Raw genomic sequence first — 25,885 nt, forward strand, 5'->3', positions numbered from 1 at the left:
ATGTTATGTTGTGTTATGTCATGTCATGTTATGTTATGAATCTTATGCCTGCATGTGTGTCTATGTACCTCGTGTGTGCCTGGTGTCTGAGATACACACAGTTGTGGGTGCGGGAACCTAATCTGGGTCCTCTGTTAGAGCAGCAAGTACTCTTAACTGCTGGGGCACATCTTCAGCCCTTCTTTTTTCTTTTCCCTTCTTCTTTTTTCTTTCTTACTTTCTCTTTTCTTTACCTTCCTTCCTTTCTGCTCTCCTTTCTTCCCTCCCTCTTTCTCTCTCTCTTTCTTTGTTTCTTTCTCTCTTTCTTTCTTTGGTCTATGTAGCCACCCTGGTATTAAACTTCTAATTCTCCTGTCCCAGGCTGTCAAATGCTAGGATTAAAGGCTTGTGCCACCACATTCAACTTGCTGCTCTGTTGTTTTTATTTGTTTTGTATTTTTATTTTGCTTTGTTTTCTATACTTTGAGTGATGTTGTAAAGTTAATTTCCTATATCACTGTTGATAATGTGGGAAAATAATTTTTCAGTTTATCAGTAAGATTAGAGTTTTTTAAAAGGGAAGGTTAAAAGAAATAAGACATACACTGGTTAGAGATACGTTTACTGGTGGTACAGGACTGGTTGGCTCAAGAGTAGAAAGTGCACTGAAACCGAGCATTGCAGTGTGCCAGAGACTTCCAGACAGTAGTACCCAATAGGTAGGTTGGTATCTCAGTTATTTTATTTTTTTTTTTTTTTTGCTGTGATAGGACACCATGATCGAGGCATCAGTTTTAGACGGTTAGAGTGCTTGACCATCATGACAGGGAGCATGGCAGCAGGCAGACATGGCTCTCAGCAGCAGCTGAAAGTTTACATCTTGATGCACAGGCAAGAGGCAGAGAGAGCTAATTGAGAAACCTCAAAGCCCACCCCACAGGGACACACCTCTTTCAACCAGGCCAGGCTTCCAGACCAGTTGCAAACAGTTCCAGCAACTGTGAATTGAGCATCCCAAAAATGTGAACCTATGGGGGCCATTCTCGAGCCAAGCACCACAGCTGGCTATTTGTGAAAGGGAGCCTGTGGCAGAGAGTAGCAGCAGGGTTTCAAAGACACAGTTGGGGACTGGAGGCAAGGCAAGATTTTTGTCCATGTTTGCTGTTCTGTGTTTTTGCGTGGTGGTGTGGTTTAACATGAGAAATGTCTCCCAGAGGAGCATGCGTCTGAACACTTGGCCCCTCACTGGTGGTGATGTTTGGAAGGTGGTGGAACCTTCTTGGGCTGGAGCCTGCAGCAGGAAGTGGGCCTCTGGGCATAGGTCTTGGGTTTATCAGCTTGGCCCTGCTTCCTGTCTACCTCTTGTCTCCGGATCCTGAGGCAATGTGACCAGCTGACTGATGCTCCGGCAGCCATGTCGTCCACAGCAGGACGCAGTGTATCAGTCCTTAAATTGTGAGCACAATCAACCCTTCCTCCCTTAGATTGCTTGTCAGTATTGATCACAGAATAAGAAAAGTGACACATGGCATTGAGGTTGGAGGGTCGTGGCTTTGTGTTCCTGGGCAGGGACTCCAGCACTATCTATAGGGGCTGACAGTACAGTTCAGGAAGGTCTTGAACCTGGGCCCTTCTGCCTTCACCTTGTGGCTGCTGGGGTTTCAAATGTGTGCTGCCCAAGTTCTAGAATTTTAGGGAAGAAAATGTCTTGTAAGCACAAGATACAATTTGAGTTGCATCAGAGGGGACACTGTACAAGGATGAAAGCCAGAGAGAGGTATGAGAGTCTTGTTGATCTGAAGGAGCTTGCAAACTGAATGTGGCACCTGAAAGACAGACGGATGGCCTGCAATCAAAACTGATGCATGTTTCAGGTGCTGTCAGGCTAAGCTGTGCTGAATCCTGGTTTTATGGGAGAGAATGGACTTCTTCTTCTTCTTCTTCTTCCTCCTCTTCTTCTTCTTCTTCTTCTTCTTTCTTCTCTTCTATCTTCTTTTTTTTCTCTTTCTCTTCTTCTGCTTCTTCTCTTTTTCTTCTTTCTTCTTCTCTGCTTTTCTTCTCTTTCTTCTTCTTCTTCTTTCTCTTCTTCTTCTTCCTCTTCTTCTTCTTCTTCTTTCTTCTTCTTCTTCTTCTACTTCTTCTTCTCGCTTCTGCTTCTTCTCTTGTTTTCTTCTTCTTCTCTTTCTCTTCTTGTCTTCTTCGCTTCTTCCTTCTTTCTTCTTTCTCTTCTTCTTCTTCCTCTTCTCTTCTTCTTCTTCTTCTTCTTTCTTCCGTCTCTTCTCTTTTCTTCTGCTTCTCTTCTTCTTCTTCTTCTTCTTCTTCTTCTTCTTCTTCTTCTTCTTCCTTCTTTTTCTTCTGTCTTTTCGTTTTCGATACAAAGGGTTTATCTCTGTGTAGCCTTGGCTGTCCTAGACTCGCTTTGTAGACCAGGCTGGCCTCGAACTCACAGTCATCTGCCTGCCTCTGCCTCCCGAGTGCTGGGATTAAAGGTGTGCGCCACTACACCTGTCTGAAAGCGGACTTCTTAATTTATATCATACATGACTCACATGGGCAGCACATTGTTAGTGAGTCAGGGTCAGTTCTGACAACCTGCTGGGCTGACAGCCTGCGGGTGACACCAGTGCTGCTGTCTATCAACCACACTTTCATTTAATTTTTAAATTTTTGTTGTTTTGCTTTCCTCATTTTAAATATTGGAATAATTTTAGATTTACAGAGAACTTGCAAATGCAATATAAAGAATTCCCATACAGCTTTCCTGAAGTTCTCCCATTGGGCTAGTAGTTTACATTTTAGTGTATATTTTTAAAAACTAAGGCGTACATACAGCGCTTATACAAGTAACTACAGGCGTTTCCAATTTCCCTGTCTTTCCTTTTCACACGTGTTCCTATTCTATGTCACAAAACAGAGCCCTGCTTTGAGCAGAGTCGCTACAACCAAGGAAAACCCCAAACACGCCCCCTAGCTTCTGCTTCTGTCATGTCTTAGAGACCATAAGGCAGGCAGCCACCAGCTTTGCTGATGCTTCGGTCATAATGTTAGTGGGTGCCTATGCATTAGTCTCTTTGTTTTTGAGGAAGTTGGAGGAAGCTCATATAGGCGAGAGCCACTGACCTTTACTTGAGCCTATGCAAGTATCTGATAGATACTACTATTTCTATCTTCTGAGAAGGTATCTAAGAAAGACAAATGGCACATGTGCCCAATACCCTCTAACACCAATTCTTTCCAACTCTCGCATTACCTTGCTTCTCTATCCCATCAAAAATACCACACCCTCAACCTGAGGTAGATTTGAGACTTACAGCTCCCAACCACACTTTCTTACCTTGTGAATAGACTTTCTCAAACATCTCCTTTCTATGACTGGCAGAGCACTTGGCTGGCAAATAGGTCTTACTTGGTAGCACCGTTTCGGTTTCCTCCATTCTGTGACAATCTCTCAGGTTTTCTTTGTTACAGCATTGGCACCTTGCAGAGACTCATGTGAAAATCGTTTCCTTTCGTCTTTACATGTTGGCTATTACATCATGGTTCAGTTTGGGTTCTGGGTATTCAACAGGAAGGACCCAGACACCGGGAGCGTCTCATGGCAACCATGTGTGTCAGGTCAATTGGTGCCACACTGGGTCACGTGTGGTGAGATGATGTCTCATCTGCTTCTAAGGGTATACATTTTCTCTTTCCTTACTGGTCTTTGTAAATGAGGGACGGGGGTCTTGAACTTCAGCATGCATCAGTGTTACCCAGAGAACTAGTTAAAAGCACCAGTTTTCAGGCCCCTTTCCCAGATATTCTGATTTAGCAGGCCGTAGGAAGGGCCAAGAATTTGTCTTTCTCAGTATTGCTGTTGGACCGAAGGACTGCTGCCCGGGGATGGAAGGACTTACTGCTGGAATAAAACACCCCCAACAAAAGCTGCTTAAGGAAGAAGAGGCCTCACTGAGTTCACAGTTCTAATTCCAGGTCAGTGGCAGGAGCTTGAGGAAGTTGCTCACACCACATCCACAGCTGAGAAACCGAGCTACAGATGCGTGTGTCCTACTGCACAGTTCCCTTCCTCCATTTTATATACCCTGCTATCCCCTGCCCAGGGAATTGTTGTCCCCTCCCCCGCATCTCCCCCACCACATTTAAGGTGGAGCAAACACAGTTACGATAACCCCCTCAGGCATGCCCAGAGACCAGTCTCCCAGGTGATCAAGTTGACACTGAACACTAATGGCCATGGTCCCACCCTGAGCATGCCTAGTCTAGAGCAGTGTGTCTAATTGCTGGGCCTTAGACTTGAGTCATTTCAAGACAGACTCTGGAGATACATCTAGGAGAAACTCTGGAAATATAATATACATTCCCACGCCTAGCCCTAAATTCTGATTAAAAAGACAGGGTGGCTCACAGGAGTTGGCATGCTCATTACTGCAAGCCATGCTGGGGAACCCCTAGGGGCAATGCTATCCCACAACAACTGGATGACAAGTCGTTTGCTGATGGCCTACAGAGAGTGCTTAGGCAGCAGCTGGGTTCTAGCAGCTTCCTTCCGCTCCAGGAAACCAGGGCAACAAAGCATGGGAACCCAGCAGGTCTGATTCACAAGCCTCAGGCCACCTGGCTCTGACCTAGTATCCTTTATTCATCCCACCAGGAAGCCTCCACGTTGTAATGATTTGTCAGAACCACATGATTTCTTAGAGGCACACAGCACCAGCCAGCCAATTCCAGCACCCGTGTGGATTAGCTGAAATCCTGTGACAGTAGGAATTACAGCCCAATACAGTCTATAGCATCCCAGACTTATTTTATTGTCTACATCTTGAGTCTTTCAATACATGCACACCCAACGAAGTTGAAGGATACAGATTTTAAAAGAAAACAAATGGCTGGACATGGCAGTAGGAGGAGGGATAAAATCTAGAGGTATAGTAGTGCCTTTTGTATTGGCTATTTTGTGTTGCAGTGATAAGACACCATGACCTAAGTGACTTGGGGGAGGACAGGGTTTATTTGGCTTACACTTCCACATCACTGAGATAAGTCAGGGCAAAAACCAGGCTGGATCCTGGAAGAGGCAGGGGCTGGAGCAGCGGCCATGGAACAGAAGACTGTTGCTTACTGGCTTGCTCCTCATGGCGTTCAGTTTGTTTTTCGTATACACCCTAGGACCACCTGCCCAGTGGGCTGGGTCCCGCCATATCAGTCATTAATCAAGTCAATGCCCCATCCCCCCAGAGTTGCCTACTGGCTAATCTGATGGAGGCAGTTGCTCAGGTTCGGTTCCTTCTTTCCTAGTGGTTCTAGTTTATAGTAAGCTATCAAAAGCTTTCCAGCATAATTTTCTTGTATTAATGTCAGCAATCTAATTGTAATATGCAATTAAAATATCTAATTTTATTTAACTATATTTCTATAATTGCTATTACTTACAGAAGTTCCTTCTATCTTTGGTTAAATTGTGACCATAATTGTTACCTTTAGTAACAATTGACCAAAAAGAATGTAAAAAGTGCAACAATAACAACAACAACAACAACAGAGATAATTCTAAACAAGTTTAAATGGTATGTAATACAATAAAATCAAGTCCTCATTTTAACATAAAAGAGATGTAAAACTTTGAAAACTAGTTTCTCCACGTATTATTTCTTGGGGCGAGCCTAACAAATTGCTACAAATTTGGTAGCTTTAAAGAACAGAGAGGACTGGGGGTGTTGCTAGTGCTAGAACAGGAGCTTAGTGTGAGGGAGGGGCAGAGTGTCCTGGCGTGTGTGTATGTGTGTATGTGTGAGTGTGTGTGTGTGTGTGTGTGTGTGTGTGTGTGTGTGTGTGTGTGTGTGTGTGTGTTAGCAGGGAGCTGGACAGGACAGTACCCGGGCAGGAGTATACCAGCACACTGCCTGGGAGCTGTGGCCATTGCTGTCTCTGGAGGCCACTGGTTTGATGCTCGTTGGCTCACGGCTTCTTGCCGCTCTTCACGTACTCTTTCCTCAGATCTTCTCCTCCTTTCTCTAACGAGGACATACCTGATGGTGTGAAATGTGTGCTGAATCCAAACATCTTTGCACTGAGCTCCTGTAAAGATTCCCTTTCCAAGCAAGGTCATGTTTACCAGCTCAGGGCTAGAGCTGAAACATGTGTATCTTTGTGAGGGACACAATTCAGCCTACTGGGGCAGGCGAATGGAGAGCAGAGGTGCCAAGCAGTGCCGTCTGATGGCCGATTGATAACTGTCAGCAGGCCAGTGGCAGTTATTGTGGTCAGTTTCCAGTCTTCCCCCACAAGCCTGCTGCTTTGACAGGGCCCATGAAAACCTCTCAAGGTCTCCTAACAGCTAAACTGCTATTGTTTTCTGTTGTCCTCAGTAAGCAAATGCGGAGGGAAGGCCTGGCAGGACTACACTTCTCCCAAGTTCCCTCAACACCCTTCCTACAAAGGTAGCCAGAGTCACAACCCTACCGGCTTGTAGGGTGCTATTATCATTATAATCTTTGCTTTAACACTAATTTTTATTAGATATCCCTTGCTTTCAACAAGTTTTACAAAGTCATTCTGAAGGTTTTTCTTTTTCTTCTTTCTTAATATTTTTACTTTTTGCATATACATTTAATATATATAATAAACTACATAGAGCCAGAAGAACCACAAAATAATCAGGGAATTATATTAATGTTACATTCCTAGTGTTTTGGCTATTTGCATTTGGCAACCTTGAAGAAAACATTTTCCTATGTTGGTGAGTCTAAAATTCTGAATGTAACTCAATATCGATCATATCTCATCTCTATCAACTTAAAAAACATTTATTTAGACCTAAAAACATCTTAACTCCTAAACTACTAAGCTTAATTGTGAAACTAACCTATTTGGTCTTCAACCTCATCAGAGACTTGAGAAGGAATACAATTATTTACCTGAGTAAAGAGGAAGTGCAGGTTGGCAGCTTCCAAATTGAAAAAAAAAAAAATGACAGAGACAGTTTGCTGCCTGAACAGTCACCCATAACTCTCTATAACATTGGAGCATCATCTTCAGCCTTCTGGCCCAATATATCTGACAGACACATTTCTGAGGCAGGGACTATTGAGGATTTGCCTACTCTGTCTTGGCAGAGTTTGGACGTCAACTCTACCTGCATCCAAGCTTGCCCTTTTTTATGCAGGATTCTGTCTGTGGTAGAAATGAGGATATTTTGCCCAGTGGCTGGTTTGCCACATTTGAAGTCATCTCCATGAGGAGGTTCTTTGATGTTCATCATCTTCTTTGAGGTAGCCTGGGTGTTACCAGGAGTTGACCTGTCTTATTGTCAAAGAATCCTTACAACAATAAAAAAATTTTTTAAATGCCATTTTCTGTAGGTCTCTGAAGTTTTTGAAGACCTTATGTAATTATTTTACTTTATCTGTCTATAGAGTCATATCTATCTGCTACTCCTAGGATGTATATTCTTGTGATAACAGTAGACTAGTAATTGACATGACCATGATTTGATCAATTGGCAATTAATTTGTCTAATTTATTTATCCTAAACAGCTCGCGATTGCACTTTCAAGGTGAACCTTGTGTACTAGTTGAGCGATACGGGTACAATGCTCATATTAGAGTAGAAATATATAACGTGTGTGAAGAATAATCTTAAATTTGAATTCTATACCAATGCATCAAAATTAAACTTATTTTGCATCAATATACAAATTTGTATACCAATGAATGTTCTTTCATAGCACAGTTTTGATCTCAACATCAGAATTGTGTGATCATCTGGAAGGTTTAATATCACTAAAGTGCCTAAAACAGGTGGATTATAAGACGCTCCGGGATACTTCTGAAGTGAGCTTTATAAATCAGCAGGCTCATTGACTACTTGGGTTAGCCCCAGGAAAAAAGCAGACAGCAGGGATTTTTGCCCTATTTATTTCATAGTCAATTATTTTTAAATTGCCGTATCTTTCTGCCTTGCAACACCAAGAATAATCTTTTTAAAAAAATCCCACCCATAAGTGACTAATAACTATCTTTCAAGTAACTTTTGTAAAAACACTAGACTTTGGCTCTTTATGTTAAATTTCTGTTGTCTTTATCCATAGCATAACCATAAAAATCTCTTCTCTCCCTCTCTCTCCCTCTCTCTCTCTCTCTCTTTTTGGTGGGAGAGTTAGTAATTTGTTTTTCTTTGTGTGTTTGTTTGTTTGTTTGTTGTAAGACAGGGTCTCAATATATAATCTGGCTGTCCTGGGACTGTGTAGACCAAGCTTTCCTCAAACTCACAAAGATCCTCCTGCCTCTGCCTCTCAAGTGCTGGAATTAAAGGTGTGTGTCACCATTCCTGGCAGAAATGTCTTGATGAGAAAGCTGTGGGATGAAATATGTGAGCTATGACTCTTTTAGCCTAAGAAAGGAAAGCTTACAAGGTTGTGCTATGCAGCCCTGGCTGGCCTCAAATTCATGCCTATCCTCCTGCTATGGCCTCCCATGTACTAGCATTATATTGTCATCTCGCCTGGCTCAGAAATATTTTTCTTCCTTCAAGGAGCCGATGATGAATCTTTTAGCTCTCTAAGCCAGTACTGTTAGTTGCAATTACTCTGCTTTGTTATTATAACGTGATACTATCTCCATGTCTGTATCTAAGAAAGCCATTTACATATGTTGGCTAGATTTCACACATGGTTCACTTTGCCAACATCTTCTTTAAAAGGCCTATTTAATCCGGCCTGACAATGCTCCCTACAAGAGCCATAGCTCATTTAACAAAACCCCCAACACCAGGCACGAGAAGCCCCCCTTTGCCCAAAGACATCTCCAAACATTACAAGGTGTTGCTATTTTCCTTGGCTTCCTCCAGATGTGGAAGGTAAGTCCCTATTTCTGAAGACACCATGCACACCAAACTCAGGGCTCAGAGGCCTCTGAACTGGAACTGACTTGAACGCCTCTTCCCTAAAGACTAGCTTTCGTAGTAACAGAAGTTGCCATGCACACTTCCAAAGGAGGGAAGCAGCCAGCAGTCCTACCTAGTTGTGCTCCCTACAAACTGCAATGTGTAACAGCACAGCCTGATAATCCTAGGGGGCAGTAGTGGCATGTATACCTTGGCAGTAACCAACAGCTCTTGAATTAGATATGGCAGCCTATTTAACCAGAGAAAAATTATGCTTGGTACTGGAAACCTAGCCAATCAATCACCCAAGGCAAGTGAAGTCATGAACCATGGAGAACCACAATGGCCACTTTACTTAACTACATTCTAAATATTTGTCTTCATGCCCACAGATAAATGCAATCCTCAGCCCTCACCAAGCAAACTTCTCTTTGCAACAAAAAGGTGGAGAGTGAATATATATCATTTGTCTCTTTTTGCTTCTGGGTGAACTCACTCATTATGATAATTTCTAGATCAATCCATTTGTCCACAAATTTCGGGAATTCCTTGCTTTTAATACCTGAGTAGTATTCCATAGTGTAAATATACCACAGTTTCTTAGTCCATTCTTCTACTGAGGGACACTTAGGTTGTTTCCATGTTCTGGCTATTATGTATAAAGCAGCTATGAACATGGTTGAGCATATGTCCTAGATGCAAAAAGAGACAAACAGTATATACTCACTTATATCAAAACACTAGTCCAAGGGATACGTACCATGAAAAACTTTACTTACCAAGAAAGTGGGTCAGAGGAGAGGACATCCTATTGAGACTATAGGCAAGAGTAGCATGGAAGAATGGGGAAATAGTAGGACCCACAGGGTCCTAGAAACCTACAAGAAGAACTTTATAACAGGCAGATCTGGGTCCTGGGGTCCTCCTCAAACTAAGGCACCAGCCAAGCAGAATATAGGCAGTAAACTTCGAACCCCTACCAAGACCTAGCCGACGAACATGATATTCTCCATCGTTGAGTGGAGAGTGAGATCTGACTCTCACACAAACTCTGGGGCCCCTTTTCTGACCATGTCCCCTGTATGGGGAGGCCTGGCGGCACTCAGAGGAAGGATAGCAAGTTACCAAGAAGCATATATATTCCAAGAGCATATATAGGGGGAGGAGGTCTCCCTCAATCACAGACATAGGGGAGGGGAGAAGGGGGGAAGGGGGAGGGAGGGAAGAATGGGAGGAAACAGGGGAAGGGCTAACAATCGAGATGTAATATGAATAAATTAATTAAAAAATGTAAAAAAAAAAAAAGGTGGAGAGCATTGCAGAAACCTACAGCCAATCAAGACAGAGTTGTGGAGTTCAGTCCCAAGTGATAAATTTACAACACAACTCCTATACGCAAGGATCAGGGATCTTGGTGGAAGCAGGAAAGAAAGATTTTAAGAGCTACAGCCTACAGCATCAGAGGATTTGGTGTGGTAGGAGATTTTGTCTCCTAGAAAAGTCAGAAGTTGTGCCCATAAAGTCTCACCAACAGGGCTCCTTAAACATGACCTGATGAAGTACTACATGTGTAAACATGTTAACATGTGTGAGGGAACGCTCACGAGGCCTCAGTCCCACAAACAAAACTATAGGCAACTAAAGAGTGCTGAAAGGAGCAGAAATGGCTGATATTCTCTTGATTCTCTTTCATAAATGCTTAAACGAAAGAATCAAAATGTGAATTTTTCTTGAAGGAGTTCATGTTTTTAAAAAATGTATTATTTAGTTTTAATCTATGTGTATTGGTGTGAAAGTGTCAGATCTTGGAGTTACAGACAGTTGTGAGCTGCCATGTGGGTGCTGGGAATTGAACCCGGGTCCTTTGGAAGAGCAGGCAGTGCTCTTAACCATCTCTCCAGCCCTGAGTTCATGTTTTATATAATTTAAAAGTTAAAAATAAAATGGTTTGTACTGGTAAGATCATTTGATATATGAACATCACAAACCAATAATTCAATAAAAATCAAACAATAAAAATACCTACCCCACAGCTTCTTGTTACATTGGTAGGCATCCAGATGAAAGCAGTTTCAAACCTTTCATAGTGTTGGGAGCATTTTGTGTGTCTCCTGCAAGTTCCCCTGTGAAAGGAAAGACATTGTGTGTATTTCTCATTCTCTAGGCACTGAAGTGCTCATTGGGCCTAAAATACATTAAATTGCTTAAATAAACAATTCAAATTCAGTATGCCAAAAAGCTGGAAATGCCTGTGCTGAGACTTTCATCTTCTTTGTAGTAGAGTGTTAAGATATCTTAGAGACCAGTGTAGTTTCTGTATCTTTCTATAGAAAGTGTGTGTGTGTGTGTGTGTGTGTGTGTGTGTGTGTGTGTGTGTGTGTGTAGAAAGTCATAGGAGTATGTACCATGAGTCCAGAAGCCACATCATTTATGAGGTGATTAGGAATGCGCCAATGGCAAGGGCCACAGAGCTACTAGTGCAGTTTGCTCTTGTAGGGTTGCCATGGAGTTTGGATAATCTGAGGGTTTGGATAATCTCAGTCCAAGGGACTGAGGAAAATCTGAAGGAAAGTGGGACAGATGGCACATTCCGATATCTCTCAACCTCACCTCTTCTCCTGACATGAATATAATAGTACATCAAATACTGTTGTACTTGGGGATTGGGGATGTGGCTCAGTGGGGGGGGGGCATGTCTGCCTATTTGTATTTAAGATGCCAAGCTTGAGCCCTAGCAGAACCAAAATTAAAATTGCATTTGGTGATGATGATGGAGATAAGGGACAGATATTCATGCTTCTCTGCAGCTGCAAAGAACATAGAAAGCAGCGTGCGGCACGTACCTCGTTCAGTCCACTGTGACAGCTTGACTCGCGGGCCACACATATCCTGGAGGATAACCATAGGCTGCTGCAAACTCAGACTGTACCAGAACTGGCTGTGCTTGGTGGGTATCTCGGTAATGCACATTAGCACATCCTTACCTCGGAGTTACAGATGGTGCCAAGTCATTGTTCTTTACCCAACCAGGAAAGATTGGGCAAGATAATAACAAACCGTGTTTCCACGGAGCAGACAGTATGTGTCTGCAGTTTGGTTCCAGGGCTGTGTTAAGTCTGTTGTCACACAGGCAGGTGAGACTGATGGATACATCTAATGTATAACACCCTATGTGTCAGAAGGGATGGGGAGGGTGAGGCTGACATGCCGGTGCATGTGCTATCCGGAGTGTGGGGGTTAATGCTGGTGATGAGCTGGGTGTGGCGCATAGTCCCTTGAATCCCAAGGGGATTTCTGTGCGTTTGAGGGCAGTCTGGTCTACCTAGATATTTTCAGGTCGTCCATGGCTATGTAGTGACACCTCGTATCAAACAAAAACAAAAGCAAGCCTCCAGCAAAGAAAAACAAATGACAACAAAATATAATGCTGGGGCCTGAGAGATGGCTCAGTGGTTAAGAGGACCATATTTCTCTGTTAAAAGATTTGAGTTTTGCTCTTAGCACCCACAACTGTCTGTAATTCACAACTCAGGTGGATCCAATACCTCTGGCCCCTGAAGACATGTGCACTCATGTGCACATAGACACACATAGACACACACATCCAATTAACAAAATAACTTCCAAAATGGGTCATTATTGAGGGTTATTCTAGTCTTGTAGAGTTGAGGGGCCCAGCTTAGTCAGTGACACTTAAGGTCATCTCTCCAAAATACAAATCCTGTGTTTTTCCTCTTCTACTAACATGTCTGTTGGAGCCTTTGGTTGTTGGTGGTGATATAATTCAGGAGTGTGCCCCAGACTATGCTGCCCATGAAGCAGTCTTCTTGCTTTGAGTGAAGCATGCATGCATGAAGGTCTTCAGAGAGGTGGGTATATATGACAGCCTGAGCCATACGGTTGACAAACCCTCTAATTTTGGATCCTAGTGACAGGGAAAAGGCAGTATTGCCCAGTGTGTGTATGGGAGCATTACAACACGGACTTCTGATGTTTCGGGGCAAGGCCACATTGTCAGCAACAGAGTTATATGTGACTTTTCATAAATAATTCCTGTTTTATGGAGCCCAGTAGTGAAAGAATTCTGAAGTAGAGGACTCCGTGAGAAAGGAACTGTGCATTATAACCTGGGTTCTGTAGATACACAGTCACTGCCCCATGCAGGCCCAGCAGCCCCACCCCCCATACGACTAAACTGTGCAACTGAGATCAAGCTTAGTAAGTCCAAAAGTCACAAGGCAATCTCACAAACAACCAGGAGTCCTGGCTCCCATATCACCTATCACAGCATCAGAAGCCCCCCCACTCAGATGGTACCTAAAAATATAAAAAACTGTATAGCCAATTACAGGAGCCTGAACACGCGTTGTGTGCTAGCCAGCTCAGTGTTGGGGCAGGCTGCAATGGCCAATAGCTTATTACTTTAGTGATGGGAAGGGGCTTAAGAAGTAGTGAAGGAAATTGTTCCCATTGACAAAGAAGTGTATCTGTGGCCTCTTTCATGTGGAGGGAGCACGCGAAAGATAGATGTAGTGACAGGTAGGCTAATAATATAGGCTAGTTGGGAAATCTGGGAGGATGGACTGCAGGCAAGCATGGCTGGGGCCGAATGAAATGCAGATGTTTAACTTATATTAGTGAACACCAGAAAGCATCCATCACTTGAACAACCAAGCAGACAAAACCTCCTTGCCCGTGAAGCTTAGCTAGTGCCGGAGCTTGAGCTGCTGCTTCATGAATTGAGGGGTCAGGTGTTGTTAAGAGACAAAAGTTGGCCTGAGCTCTGCGTCATGGCTCAGCCACTGGGTACCTCTGAAAGCCTAAGTTGTCAGCCACAGGGCAACATCACTCAAGTGTGGTGTCTTGTTCAAGAAGGTTTCAGTCGGCTATGCCCTTGGATGAGATGCACGTAACATAGGTGCTAGCGTGTTCATCTTAGGGATTTTAATGCCTTCTATTTGAGAATCTCCAGGCCACTTCTCATCTATTCATCCCGGCTAGTGTATGGCGTGGGCATAAATGTACAACATTTATACGTTAACATAAATAAATCATGATGTCAGGTTGCTTATTTTTGGAAAGAAGAAGCAACCAAAATATTATTGTCTCCTTACCACAACAGCTGGGATATTTAGACAATAGTACACACAAAGTCTTCCAGTCCTCTTAGGCACATAGCTCTACTTGCTCCATTTAAGTTTGTTGAATAATTGTGAAGAAAACAATGGACATGATCAATTATCTCTACAGTTGTGGGATTTGGAAACTGAACATTTTAATAGGAATTATAAAACATATATGTGCCACCTTTCGTTTCTTAAGGAAGTTTGTAACACCCACATTTCTTTTTAAAAAATATTTTAATTTATTCATATTATATCTCAATTGTTATCCCATCCCTTGTATCCTCCCATCCCTCCCTCCCTCCCGCTTTCCCTCTACTCCCCTCCCCTATGTCTGTGACTGAGGGGGACCTTCTCCCCCTGTATATGCTCATAGGGTATCAAGTCTCTTCTTGGTAGCCTGCTCTCCTTCCTCTGAGTGCCACCAGGCCTCCCCATCCAGGGGACATGGTCAAAAATAACACCCACTTTTCTTAATGGCCATAACCAACATATAAATACCAAGCACTGTTTAGAACCCACTGAGAAGTCCTCAGGAGCTGGTGGCATGTAAGGATCAAGTCTGTCCTTCAGAATGCCATTTGGAGTCCTGTTCTCTAGGTGCTGGGTTAGGTACCCTACTTTTGGTCATATATTTAGGGCTAATGCAAATACTTCTAGCTGTTAGAGTGTTACAGTCAAGGTTGTAAAGAAGAGAAACCACTTGGAATGAAGGAGCTTGCTAAGAGCATTTGGTGCTGTCAGAGTAAGGCGAGCCTAAGCTGACTGGACCCGGCTCCTAGAAAACGTAGTTTCTTTCTTATCATCTTTGTTATAGTCGTTTGCTCAGCAGCATATAATGGTTGTTTGGACCCTGACTGTGTTTTAAAACTCAAATGCCAGGCATTATGTATGCATATTCTCTGGCTTTTAGTTCGAATTATCAAGAAAAAGATAAAAGAATATAAAAACCACCAGTGGGCTAGCATGGTGGCTTTTTTACAACTCTCCTGTAAGCACATGAAGATTGGGGCACAGGACTTTTGTGACAGAAGAGGACACAGGCATCTGTGAGAATGGCTAATCCTGAAGAAGGAAAGTAAACCTGCTGTTCGTGCTGGCTTAGTTACAGCTGATCTTGCTGCATGGATTCTTGGCGCTGTAGAGGGATGTTTTTATTTAGATGGCAATAAGGGAAAAGTGCAAAGGTGGGAGCTCCTCAGTTTTCCTCCTAGTTTTCTTTATTCAGAATTGTATTAAAAACAGGTCCAAAATCCATTTCAGGGAGCACCAACGTACACATCCACGTGAAGCAGTTTTCATTGAGATACAATAGTGGGCCAGCTTCAAGGAACATGGAAATCTGTTTCTTGTGAAAAGTTTGAAAATTATATGAAGGAACTGGGTGAGCCATGTTTATGTGTACATTATATGTCCACAGTATGAAAGACACCGGTGGTGCATGACTTGCTGTATGTGAAATGAGAGTAACCCAGCCTCTCTAACTTTGCACGGAGAAAAAAAAATGTTGATTCACCAACAGGATGCAGTCCTGTGCAAACTAGCTCGAGATGGGTATAATCCCTCCATGGACTCATAGAAACAAAATGCATATATACCATTTTCTGAACAGAAAACTATTTTAGTAAATAATATTTATGATAAAAAATAATTTTTTAAAGGTTTATAAAAGTTTCAAAATAAACATTTGCTTTAATATTTAGAAAATTTTGTTTTCTCGTTTCTGATGGCTACTGACATTCCTTAGAATATGGTCCCAGCACTACCTTTGTTCCTGTTTCACTCTGCCTTTTTTTTTCTTCTTTAGCCTAATACCTCTTTCCTTTAAAAGTTGTCATTACTAATTATTACTGTGTACATACATGATGAATTGTGTGTGAATACATGTTCCATGGTGTGGTGTAAAAGTCAGAAGACGTCTCTGTGGAATCTTGGTTCCCACGCTGTGTGGGTTCTCGTGATGAATTTAGGTCACAAGGCTTTTATTTTCCCTCACCACCCACCTTCCTCTTCTTGTTTTTTTTGTTTTTGATTTTGTTTGTTTTTGTTTTTGCCTTTTGTTACAGAGCTTGCCTCGGGTTTATTTGTAAAAACAGCAGGGGACACTCATCATCTGTAAATAGTGTGTAGGTGGGTGTGTCACACCAGTCCATCTGTCTTCACATTGGCAGAAGCCTTTTCCACAGGGCCTTCACAGGAGCCTGGGCAGCTTTGGGAGCCTGAGCTGTGGCCTCTGCCTTGGTTTGAACCTCGGGCTTTGGTTGGCAGAGGCTACGACCTTTGGCCATGTAGCTTCGAATCTTCTTCCCAACCTTGGGATGAGTGATGAAAGCAAGCCAGCTGAGTTTGCGGCTGGCGCCCTTTGGCATCTTGGGCTTAACAGCCTTAGGCTTCACAAGGGCCTTAATGGCCTCTGCACGGCACTCATTGCCTTTGCGTTGCTTGCCTGCATCTTCTTCAGGCCTTTCTCACTGTGCTTCTGGGCAAAGTGCATGTTCCTCAGGAACTTGGGGTCAACCTCCTTAGGAGACTCGTATCTTTGGGACCAGGGTTTCTTGATGCCATTTCTGTGCCATTTGTGGGACTGGTTGTGTGTGGTGCGGTTCTTGGACTTGGCCATGTCTGCACGGTAACCGGTGGCTCCCTCAGCACCCCCCTGCTTTCTGTGATTACACCTCCTGACACCCCTCAGCATATAAGGTAATAGTCACAGATCCTGTGCATACTTAGAATATTAGTAATTTGGTAGCTATCATCCATATGATATATGGCATGATTATATGCCATCAGGAAACATGAGAACCACATTACAATATTTCCTCAAGTCACCTACTAGTAATCTACCATAACTATTGTCACCTTCTGGAATTCTGTTTCTATTGAGAGCATTCCTACGTATTCTACCAAAAACTGTGTGCACAGGGCTGTTCACTGAAACATTGTTTGTAGTAACAAAAATAGAGCTAATCAGTCATCAATGGGGGGAAAAACTTTGGTATATATACCTCATAGAAGATGAAACACATGCAGGAAAAATATATCTGCATGTGTGGGCATTAGTGTCTCCAAGACATAAAAATAAGAAGGACATGTGAGTACTAATGTATTTAGTGCACTAATTATATATTTAAGGCCCTGTCTATGGAGACTTGGCTGTACATTATGATGCTTCTAATGCCACTGAGTGCACATTTAATGATGAATTGGTAATATGTGTATTTTGGGCCAATAAAATATGTGACAATGAGCTGTATAAAACTGTGTCTGGTAAATTTTTTATTTATTTGAAAAAATTTTAATAATAAAATGATAACGTTAGAAGTGTAATAGACAACCAACAACCCATATGAGTATACCTACATCACACACAAATAAGTAAACTCAATGGAAATACGTATTTGAATATATATAGCACGGCGTCAGCTTATCACAGAAACCTCCTCCTTAGGAAAGAATTGTACAAATAGAATGAGTCCTTGAAGCTAGAAACAGATGCAACTATTTGTCTTTTATCTTCCTTCTGGGAGTAGGAAGAGCCAGTGGGAAACTGGGCTGTCTGGCAAAACCTCCGGTGACCATCAGTACAGATGGCGATGTGATCAGCATCAAAACCAAAGCATCTTTAAAAACAATGAGTGTTCCTTCCTGCTGGGGGAGAGGAGTTTGAAGAAATCACACCAGGCGACCTCAAAAACAAGGTGAGGCCTACACCAGGCCTTGAGAACTTGCACATGGATCCTAATTAGGACTGTCATGTTAGCAGCAACAGCAACCATACATTTCGAGGGTTTCTTAGACAAAGTTAGGCCTAAACACTCAACCTGAAGATGTTGAAAGCAAATATACATTATGATCTCTTCAGACGCATGTACTGTAATTTATCCCTGGGCCGTGTGAGATATATTTTATGACTTGTTCTGGTTCCATTTCTGCCGATAAGATAAACACTCACACAAAAAGCAACTTAGAAGAGAAAGGTTTCTTTGGCTCATAGTTCTAGGTCATGGTCCATCGTTTCTGGGAAATCAAGGCAGGAACTCAGGCAGCTAGTCCCATCACGTCCACTCAAGAGCAGAGAGAAAACAAACACATCCTTGCTCGCTTACTTCTCTCAACAAGTTCCCTTCTTTCTTATACTGTTCAGCTCCTCCCAACCCCTGGATCTCCCCGCCCAAGGACCAGTGCCACATATAGGGGCACTGATGCTTCCTGCATCAGTTACCCATCAGGACAGTCCCCTACAGGCCAGCCCCAGGGACAGTTCCTCACTGAGGTTCTTCCCAGGTGGCTGTAGGTCCTGTGAACTTGAGCACAGTTTTCCCCTTGTCTCAGGGAGGAAAAAATCTTTGGCGAGCACCTGAAAATACACACGAGACACTGAATCTGTTGCAGATGTTCGGTGGGCCACATTTTGAGAGGGAGCTACCCAAATTAGTATTTAACCCTCTGAGAAACAAAGAGGCCCCTTCTATTTTGTGGGCTTCACATGTGGAAGTTCACAATGAACACAGCTTATGTTGGCTGATAGAGAGGAGGTTGTGTCCCTGTGACAAATGACTCTAAGGTTCTTAATGGCTAAAAACATGGAGTATTATTTGGAGAATTATTTCTAACTCAGAATACTTATGGCATGTTGTGGTAGAGATGAGGAGGTGTGTGTGCGTGTGTGTGTGTGTGTGTGTGTGTGTGTGTGTGTGTGTGTGTGTGTGTGTATGTGTGTGTATGTGTAAGGTTTTTTTTTTGTGGCTTTTAATCTCTCAAGAGACCCAGACCAAAGGAAGTTTAAATACCTTGTTACTAACTACACCATTTTAAGTGTGGTCTCCTCAGTCAACAAAGTAGAGAAAGAGACTCCAGATTTTTCATTTTCCTAGCCTGAAAGTGACACATATAATTTTTACTTGTATCTCATACCTCCAATTGAAATACAGCTTTTGTTTATAATACATGTTTCATCTATATTTTATTGTATATTATCAGTTTCCCCATACTAGGTTGTACCATCTCAACAATGGAATTTGTCATCTGTTTCACAGAACCCAGTGGTTGGTGTTTCACAGTTTATCAACAAATCCTGTCTGTTTGAGTGAATGACCTCAGTAGAGGACTGTAAAATTCTGACAAAAGGGATTATTGTGCTCTTTTGTCAGAGACTTAGTAAGTAAACACAGGATTTCAAATACTGCATGACCTGAATAAAGGCATCTGAGATAAAATCATAAAAAGAAACTAAAGAAACAAGTGCATTTAACACAAAGACACCTTGGGAGATGCAAGGGGACTTTTCTCCTCTAGGCTTTAGCGGGACTCTGAATTAGCCTTTTGTTGAATTTGATGCTTATTTGCAGTGCATAAAAGTAAGACCTCCTCTAGACTGTAAAAGGTAGGTTCACATCCTCAGGTTGTTACTTTTATTCTAAATCTTCTATCCACGGAAGAGTCATCCACCAAAGTGCTGCTGGGAAAGTTTTGCAACAAGATGTTGTAAATATCATCTGAAATACACTGTGTTACAACTGACGGGGACTATTTAGTACCTTTTAAGGCATCAGTGTTCAAATGAGCCAACTTCAGTTCTGTTTTACAGAGTATAGTGACCTTAGACGATGACTCCTTGGTTCAAGTTCAGGACTGGGATGACAAAGAAGCCACCATCCCCAGAAGGCTGGTCGACGGATGGTGGTGAAAAATATCCAAACACCTGCCCTAAAGCAAGAAGATGATTTTTTCTCTTCCAAGAGTTGGGAGGAAACATTTGCAGATAACCATATCTTCGTAAGGATTTGAAATGCATATGGACTGGGGAGTTAAAGCTCTAAAAAGATTTAAAAACTAACGTGTTCGCTGGCTCTCCCACTCACACGCAATGGAAAGCAAGCGCAGGCTTGTGTGATAAAGGTTTCAGCAGCGACAGAAGGCTGCGTTCCACTGCCCTGGAGCAGAGTTGATTTCTCACTATTTAAGAGAAAAGAACGCCTAAGCTAGAGAGGTGTGAGGCTGACGTGCTGAAGAGGCTCTCAGTGTGTGGATTGAGCAGACACGAGTAAGGGCAAGTATGCGTTTCCACAACACCCTGCTTATTATTGATTTAATCCTCACCCTAATCCCGCGAAGTAAGGTGCACTAACCCATCTATTCTACTGGGAAACAGACTCCCACCCTGACTTACCTGGACACAGAAAGCTAGGAAGTGTGGAGGCACTGGGATAAAACTCACATAGCTGACCGCCATCTTATTCCCTAGCTTTTAATCCTTTCTCCTTCCCTCAACACAGGCTTTTAGAGATGAGAAGGAAGCCAGTGATTCTTACCTGAAACTCTACAAGCACCAAAATGAAAAAGAAAAAAAGAAGTGCAGAAAAGAACACGCTCTCTGGCAATCTCTGACGTAATGTAACGTAGTTCAAAGGAAAGATCAGCACTGAGGAAAGCGGGAAGTTCTATCTTCATTTTTCTTTCCGTAAGGAAGGTTAAATTTTATTCTTTGTAACATTGACAAGGCAGGATCAACAATGTGTTTATGTGCCAGGATGAGACATGATAGGATGTACCCTGTGGTAGGGGAGGAGGTCCCCTTCTGTCATAGGCCTAGGGGAGGGGAATAGGGGGAAAGAGGGAAAGAGAGGGGAGCGGGAGGATACAAGTGAGGGGATAGCAATTGAGATGTAATCAGAATAAATTAAATTAAAAAAGAGTGTGTTCATAGCTTCTTCCAATGACTTTAGTCAATATGCAAATAATGGTTCAACAGTAGCAATTAAATGTAGCTCACTAAGAGCCCTAGAGTCAAAAGCAAAGGTTTTAGCTCCGTAAGTCAGAACTTTGAACAAGTCATGTAACTTTCCTCTGACTCAGGATTCCTTAAGTGGTAGGCAGGACCATCACAGAAGGTGCTCCGAGAGACCTGAACACCATGTGAATTTGTCGGTTCCCTGAAAACCATGCGATCCCCATTCATGTAAGTTAGTATACTTATTTAAAAACTAAGCATATGTAAGATAGCAAAAACTTACATTCCAAACTGTATCGCTTCTTTTTTCGTACCTCTAAATATATAATTGCATACCCCATACATATAGACCCACTATGGATCAAGTGTATAAGTAACACCTATCTGTATAAACTCATATAGAACTCTTTGCAAACTTGCCAGAATTGTCATTTGTGGCTAGCACTTAGTTAATGGTTTCTAGGTGTCAAACTTAGCAGCTTTGCTGAAATAGTTTCATCTTCTATCTTCCAGGAAAGCACAGCGAATAACATCACCTGTATTCGATCACAAGAGAGAGTACGAGAACACGCCATCTCAAGGTCTTGGTACTCTCAAATCGTGATCCAAACTACTGACATTGCTTGGCTAAAACTCCCAAGTAAAATCTTATGGCTGCTTGCACAAATGCCAACATGTGGCTCACTTTTTAAAGTCAGGGCTGCGTGGGAGAGTCTAGCAATGGAGCCCGTGACGGGGGGGGGGGCAGCCTCGTCTGTGCAGCTATGATCAGATACTCAAAGAGGACTGCACACTGATTTTTTTCCCTCTCTTAATAAGCGTAGCATATCTCTCCTAATTAAATGGGATTTTTACTGTACCGATAAGTAACATTATTTTTGGACGAATGGCTTGGTGTATAGTGTTGTGCTGGAATTGGACATGAAAGACATAGTTAGAACTCAGGGGTATTCAGGGACAGGAGGGTTGTGAGTGTAAGCCTAGGCTGCACAGTAAGACTCAGTCTCACTAAATCAAGAATAAATAAATGAATTCAAAGGTTTTTTTTTTTTTACATAATAGGGTTAGTGCTAAACATTTTCTATCTAGTAAATCTTTGAGAAAGTAATGTCTTCCTTGAACAATTGGGTTGATAATAACCTGAGATAAACAATAAATGCCAATACTGACAATAGACTGTGCTCATCAATAATTTTGAGGCACAGGTTCAGAGGCTTTCATCCATGACTTAATGATCCTTTTTGCTTTTCGGCCTGTGGCAAGGTGGGACATTGAAGCAAGGAGTGTGCACTGGAGGAAAGCTATTCTCATGGGCGAAGAGCAAAGGGAGAAAAGAGGGAACCAAGAGCCTCCAATCCCTCTTGAAGAGCAAGATCCCTGTGACCTAACGTCCTCTCTCTGGACCCTAGTCCCACCCTTCCTAGTAGCTCTATAGCCTGGGACCAACGTGTTAGACATGACTTCCGAGTAAGTTCATCTTTGTGAGATATTTATAAAGATGACAACTCAGAGTCAGAGGACTTAAATATGTTGTCTAAAGATCCTCAGCTGATCAACACCAGGGCGGTTATAAGCTAAGCTTGTGACTTGTAAATCTTTGGTCTTTAGCCGTGATGACAGATGCTTCTCCAGAAATAAAGGTAATAATTACTAATGAGGGCTGGCGAGGCAGCTCAGCAGGTAAAGGCGGCTGCCATAGAACCTTATGACCCAGGTATTATCCTTAGTATCCACATGGTAAGGGGTGGGGGGGGGGGAGAAGGGACCCTTGAAAGTTTTCCTCTGACCTCCACACACATTCCTGTAACATTCGTGCACACATGGTGTGCACATGGACATACACACAGAATAACTAATTTGTAATAAAAACACTCAAAGACCTGAACGTATTAACTTGAACTTGTAGAGCTTGAGAAATCTACTCTACCTCACTCTCATGTCCCGAAGGGATCAGGAAGGTAACCTATCTCTGCTGCAGACGCAAGAGGAGAGAGAACCAGCCAAGGCTTGACTCATTAGTCACCTGTGTCAGACAGTTTCCAGGAGCGGTTGCTCAATCCACTACACACAAATGATTAGATCTAAGGGCATGAGGCACCAAGGCAGACGCAGCAAAACAGGAGAGCTCCCAAATGTCAGGCTGGCAGTTACGGATGAGTGCTTTGTCACGAAGGCTCTTGGGTGTTAGGTATTTAGGAAGGCTTTAGATGGGAGCAGCGTGGGATAGCTCAGACATTGACTTTTAGCACTGGGCAGGGACTCTGGGGATTCCAGAGTAGAATTCTTCATTCAACAGAGTAAAGAACTGAGGTGCTCCATAGGGGAAGGTGGCAGCTTCCCTTTTTCCTTTTGCATTGTGTGATTTTTCTCATAGCAAATGTGAGCAGCTGTGTCACAGCCCTGTGAACAAAAGCAAAGGAGCCACAGCTCTAGACCACTTTAAGCAGAATTGGTTGGGGCTTTTGCTTTTTTTGTTTCGTTTTGCTTTTTGACAGGGTCTTGCTATGTAGCCTGTGCTGACCCCAAACTTTTAGCAACCCTCCTACCCAAGCTTCTTGTGTGCTAGGACTACAAACGTGCCCCACCACAGCTGGGATGACTTGGGAGCATTTGGAGATGGAATCTCAGCACGTTGTTCAGGCTGGCCCTGAATTTCTGAATCAAGCCAAGCTCCTTCTCCTGACTACAGGGATACACTGCCTTGATCAGAAACTATTGATGAGACAGTTGTGTAAATACATTGGAGACAGCATGAAGCGAGGTACAAACAGGGATCTTGCCGATAGAGACTAACTTAAGCTTTACAGCAAAAGAGCTAGATCCTCCTCACCCAGGGGACCGGGCTTGTTTTGCCTCAACTGACTGCTTAATCTTAATTACTGGCAAACTTCACCTTTTTAGTAATGGACCTCTCATCCAGGCTACAGGATGCGGATACCAACCAACCAACCAACAAACAGCTCCCAAGCAGAGGCTGAAGCTACACACCACATGCTCTTCTCATTGCCAAGGAGGGCTCCAGGGAAAGCCCTGCAAATTAACTTTCTGTCACTTTCTGTCCAATAGTCCTCAGCTTCTGTTAGCTATACACCTAGACTTTTCATAATCATATTTATCTGGCACAAGCATTGCCAGGAATTAAGTATCTTGCATCTCATAGCTCAGTGGAAGTGCGCTTGCCTAGCATAGGCAAAGGCTTGACCCATAGCAGCACAAATAAACAAAACGTCCTAAGGATGTCATAAACTTGCGAGCTTTACGTTCCTGAGCCGGGCTTGTCTCAGGGATGTCCCGCTTGCACAGATGCCGGCTATGGGAGGTTGGGGACTTGTTTCTAGTGTCATTGTCCTCACAAGGATCAGGGTCACCACATGCCATAAATAGCTAGAACACTGGCAAAAAGATTAGGAGCAGATGTTTTCAAAGATTAGAACATAGGAAATCCAAGACAACAGTGTCTTAGGAAAGGGAACTATTTGGTATGGGCCCCACCACACACACTTCTTGCTTGGGCACAGCCCTGATGCCAGTGCGGAGACTCTGTAATGGCAGAGTGGTCTCATGGCCGCTTGAACAGAATTGTAAGGCACCTGGAAGAGGGTGAGTAGAATCCTAGAAGAAAGGGAGGCTACAGAAAGTGGAAATCCATATGGCCGTAATAGGATGCCTGCACATCCCACACACACAGTGACAACTTTGGTGGAGCCAGGGAATGGAAGGCCAAACTGCTGTGGAATGGGCCCTCAGCAGATCTCAAAGAGGGGAGGGAGTGAAGCTGAGGCCAGGCAGAGCGGACAGTCTCCACACTTACCATTTTAGAAAAGACCAGAAGTGCCTCAGCAGTGGCACTTACCTATTCCTAAGGTAAAAGCTGTGGCAGAGACAGCTTAACTAAATTTAAGGCTTGGAAAGAGTAAGGTGAGTTGAGGGGGGATGAGTTTAATATGCTCTAAGTACATTGTGTGTTTTATAAACATCTCAAACAATAACTAAAAACATCATATTAAAGTAACCTTTGGAAAAAAAAAAAAAAAAGAGCAGTGGCCAGTACCCCTTCAGTGAAGACAGTACGTGCACAGGCACTCAATAAGACTACATGTGTATTATATCCTCGCACTAATCCAAACTTGTTACGCAAGACAAGAAGCAGGAAAACGGAGTCTATAAATGGAAAAACATTCTACTTTGAAACAGATCCATAAATGACAGAGATGATGGGATTGGCAGACATGGGCTGTAGGGGCTAAAGATGCTCAGTTGCTAATGGAGTTCGGGGACCTAAGCATGCCGAGATGAATGGAAGGCGGCATAACATCCGAACTAAAGCCAATAGAGTACCAGAGGGGAACACCTGCTACAAAGATTAAAGACGGTTGGAACCCTAAGAAAGAACTCAGTGGTCTGAAGGCACAGCCCTGGAGTCTGCTCAGGCCGACACATAGACTGGTGTGAGCACAGGTGAAGCCGTGCGTGAAAAAGAGCCCCTTATCCAGATATAAAACCACTTTCCTGGAAGACACAGCCCATGACAATTTGATGTGACAGGGCCGTCATTCCAGGGTGGGTCTCAGCTGTAAGTCCTCGGAAGCTCACTCTTCAGATAGTTAAAGGAGACACGTGCTTCACTCCTGACTGGTGTATTGGCTAGTGCGACACACCTGCCACCAAAGTTCTTGAAATAACCTGAATGGAATGGGACAGATAAATCCTGATTTACACAAATTTCTCCTATAGATTTCTTTAATCAGAAAAGAGTGTGATGGTCTGGTTTAACTATCTGTGATACCAAAAAGTTTTCTTTAATGTCTCTTTACATTTATGGATATTTTATAAATTTGCACATGACCATACAGTATTGAAAAGCACAACTGATGCTCTTCACTGGTAGATTCCAATGAGGGGATCTGGTTGGTTTTGGTTTTGGTTCCCTGTGCTCCCAGGAGGCAGAGCGAGGCTTTGCCTACCTAGAGATGCCATGTAAACACAGGGCAAGTGGGATCAAGACGTGACTCAGGCTTCCTTAATAAACATGAAATCCTATTTTCTGATTTTCCTCAAGGTGGCGCTTTGCACAGTAGTAAGAGTCATCTGTGTGATTCCTAACACAGCCCTGGTTTCAGTGTCCTTTACTCATGTTACCACTAAAGACCATGTGGACGTTCCTGGTCTGGG

General features: G+C 43.0%; 1 protein-coding gene across 1 annotated transcript in view; it reads left to right on the forward strand.

Annotated features, from left to right (window-relative positions):
* Window positions 1-23,119, forward strand: part of LOC127205981 (fatty acid-binding protein 12-like) — a 35,842-nt gene extending 12,723 nt beyond the window's left edge. The window contains 8 exon segments of the mRNA XM_051165336.1: window positions 15,299-15,376; window positions 17,511-17,597; window positions 17,600-17,634; window positions 17,637-17,681; window positions 19,571-19,662; window positions 21,190-21,353; window positions 22,322-22,393; window positions 23,088-23,119. Of these exon segments, the coding sequence (XP_051021293.1) occupies window positions 15,299-15,376; window positions 17,511-17,597; window positions 17,600-17,634; window positions 17,637-17,681; window positions 19,571-19,662; window positions 21,190-21,353; window positions 22,322-22,393; window positions 23,088-23,119 (605 nt within the window).
* The last annotated feature ends 2,766 nt before the right edge of the window (window positions 23,120-25,885 follow it).

Source organism: Acomys russatus, chromosome 2, assembly GCF_903995435.1.
Source record: "Acomys russatus chromosome 2, mAcoRus1.1, whole genome shotgun sequence".
Taxonomy (NCBI): domain Eukaryota; kingdom Metazoa; phylum Chordata; class Mammalia; order Rodentia; family Muridae; genus Acomys; species Acomys russatus.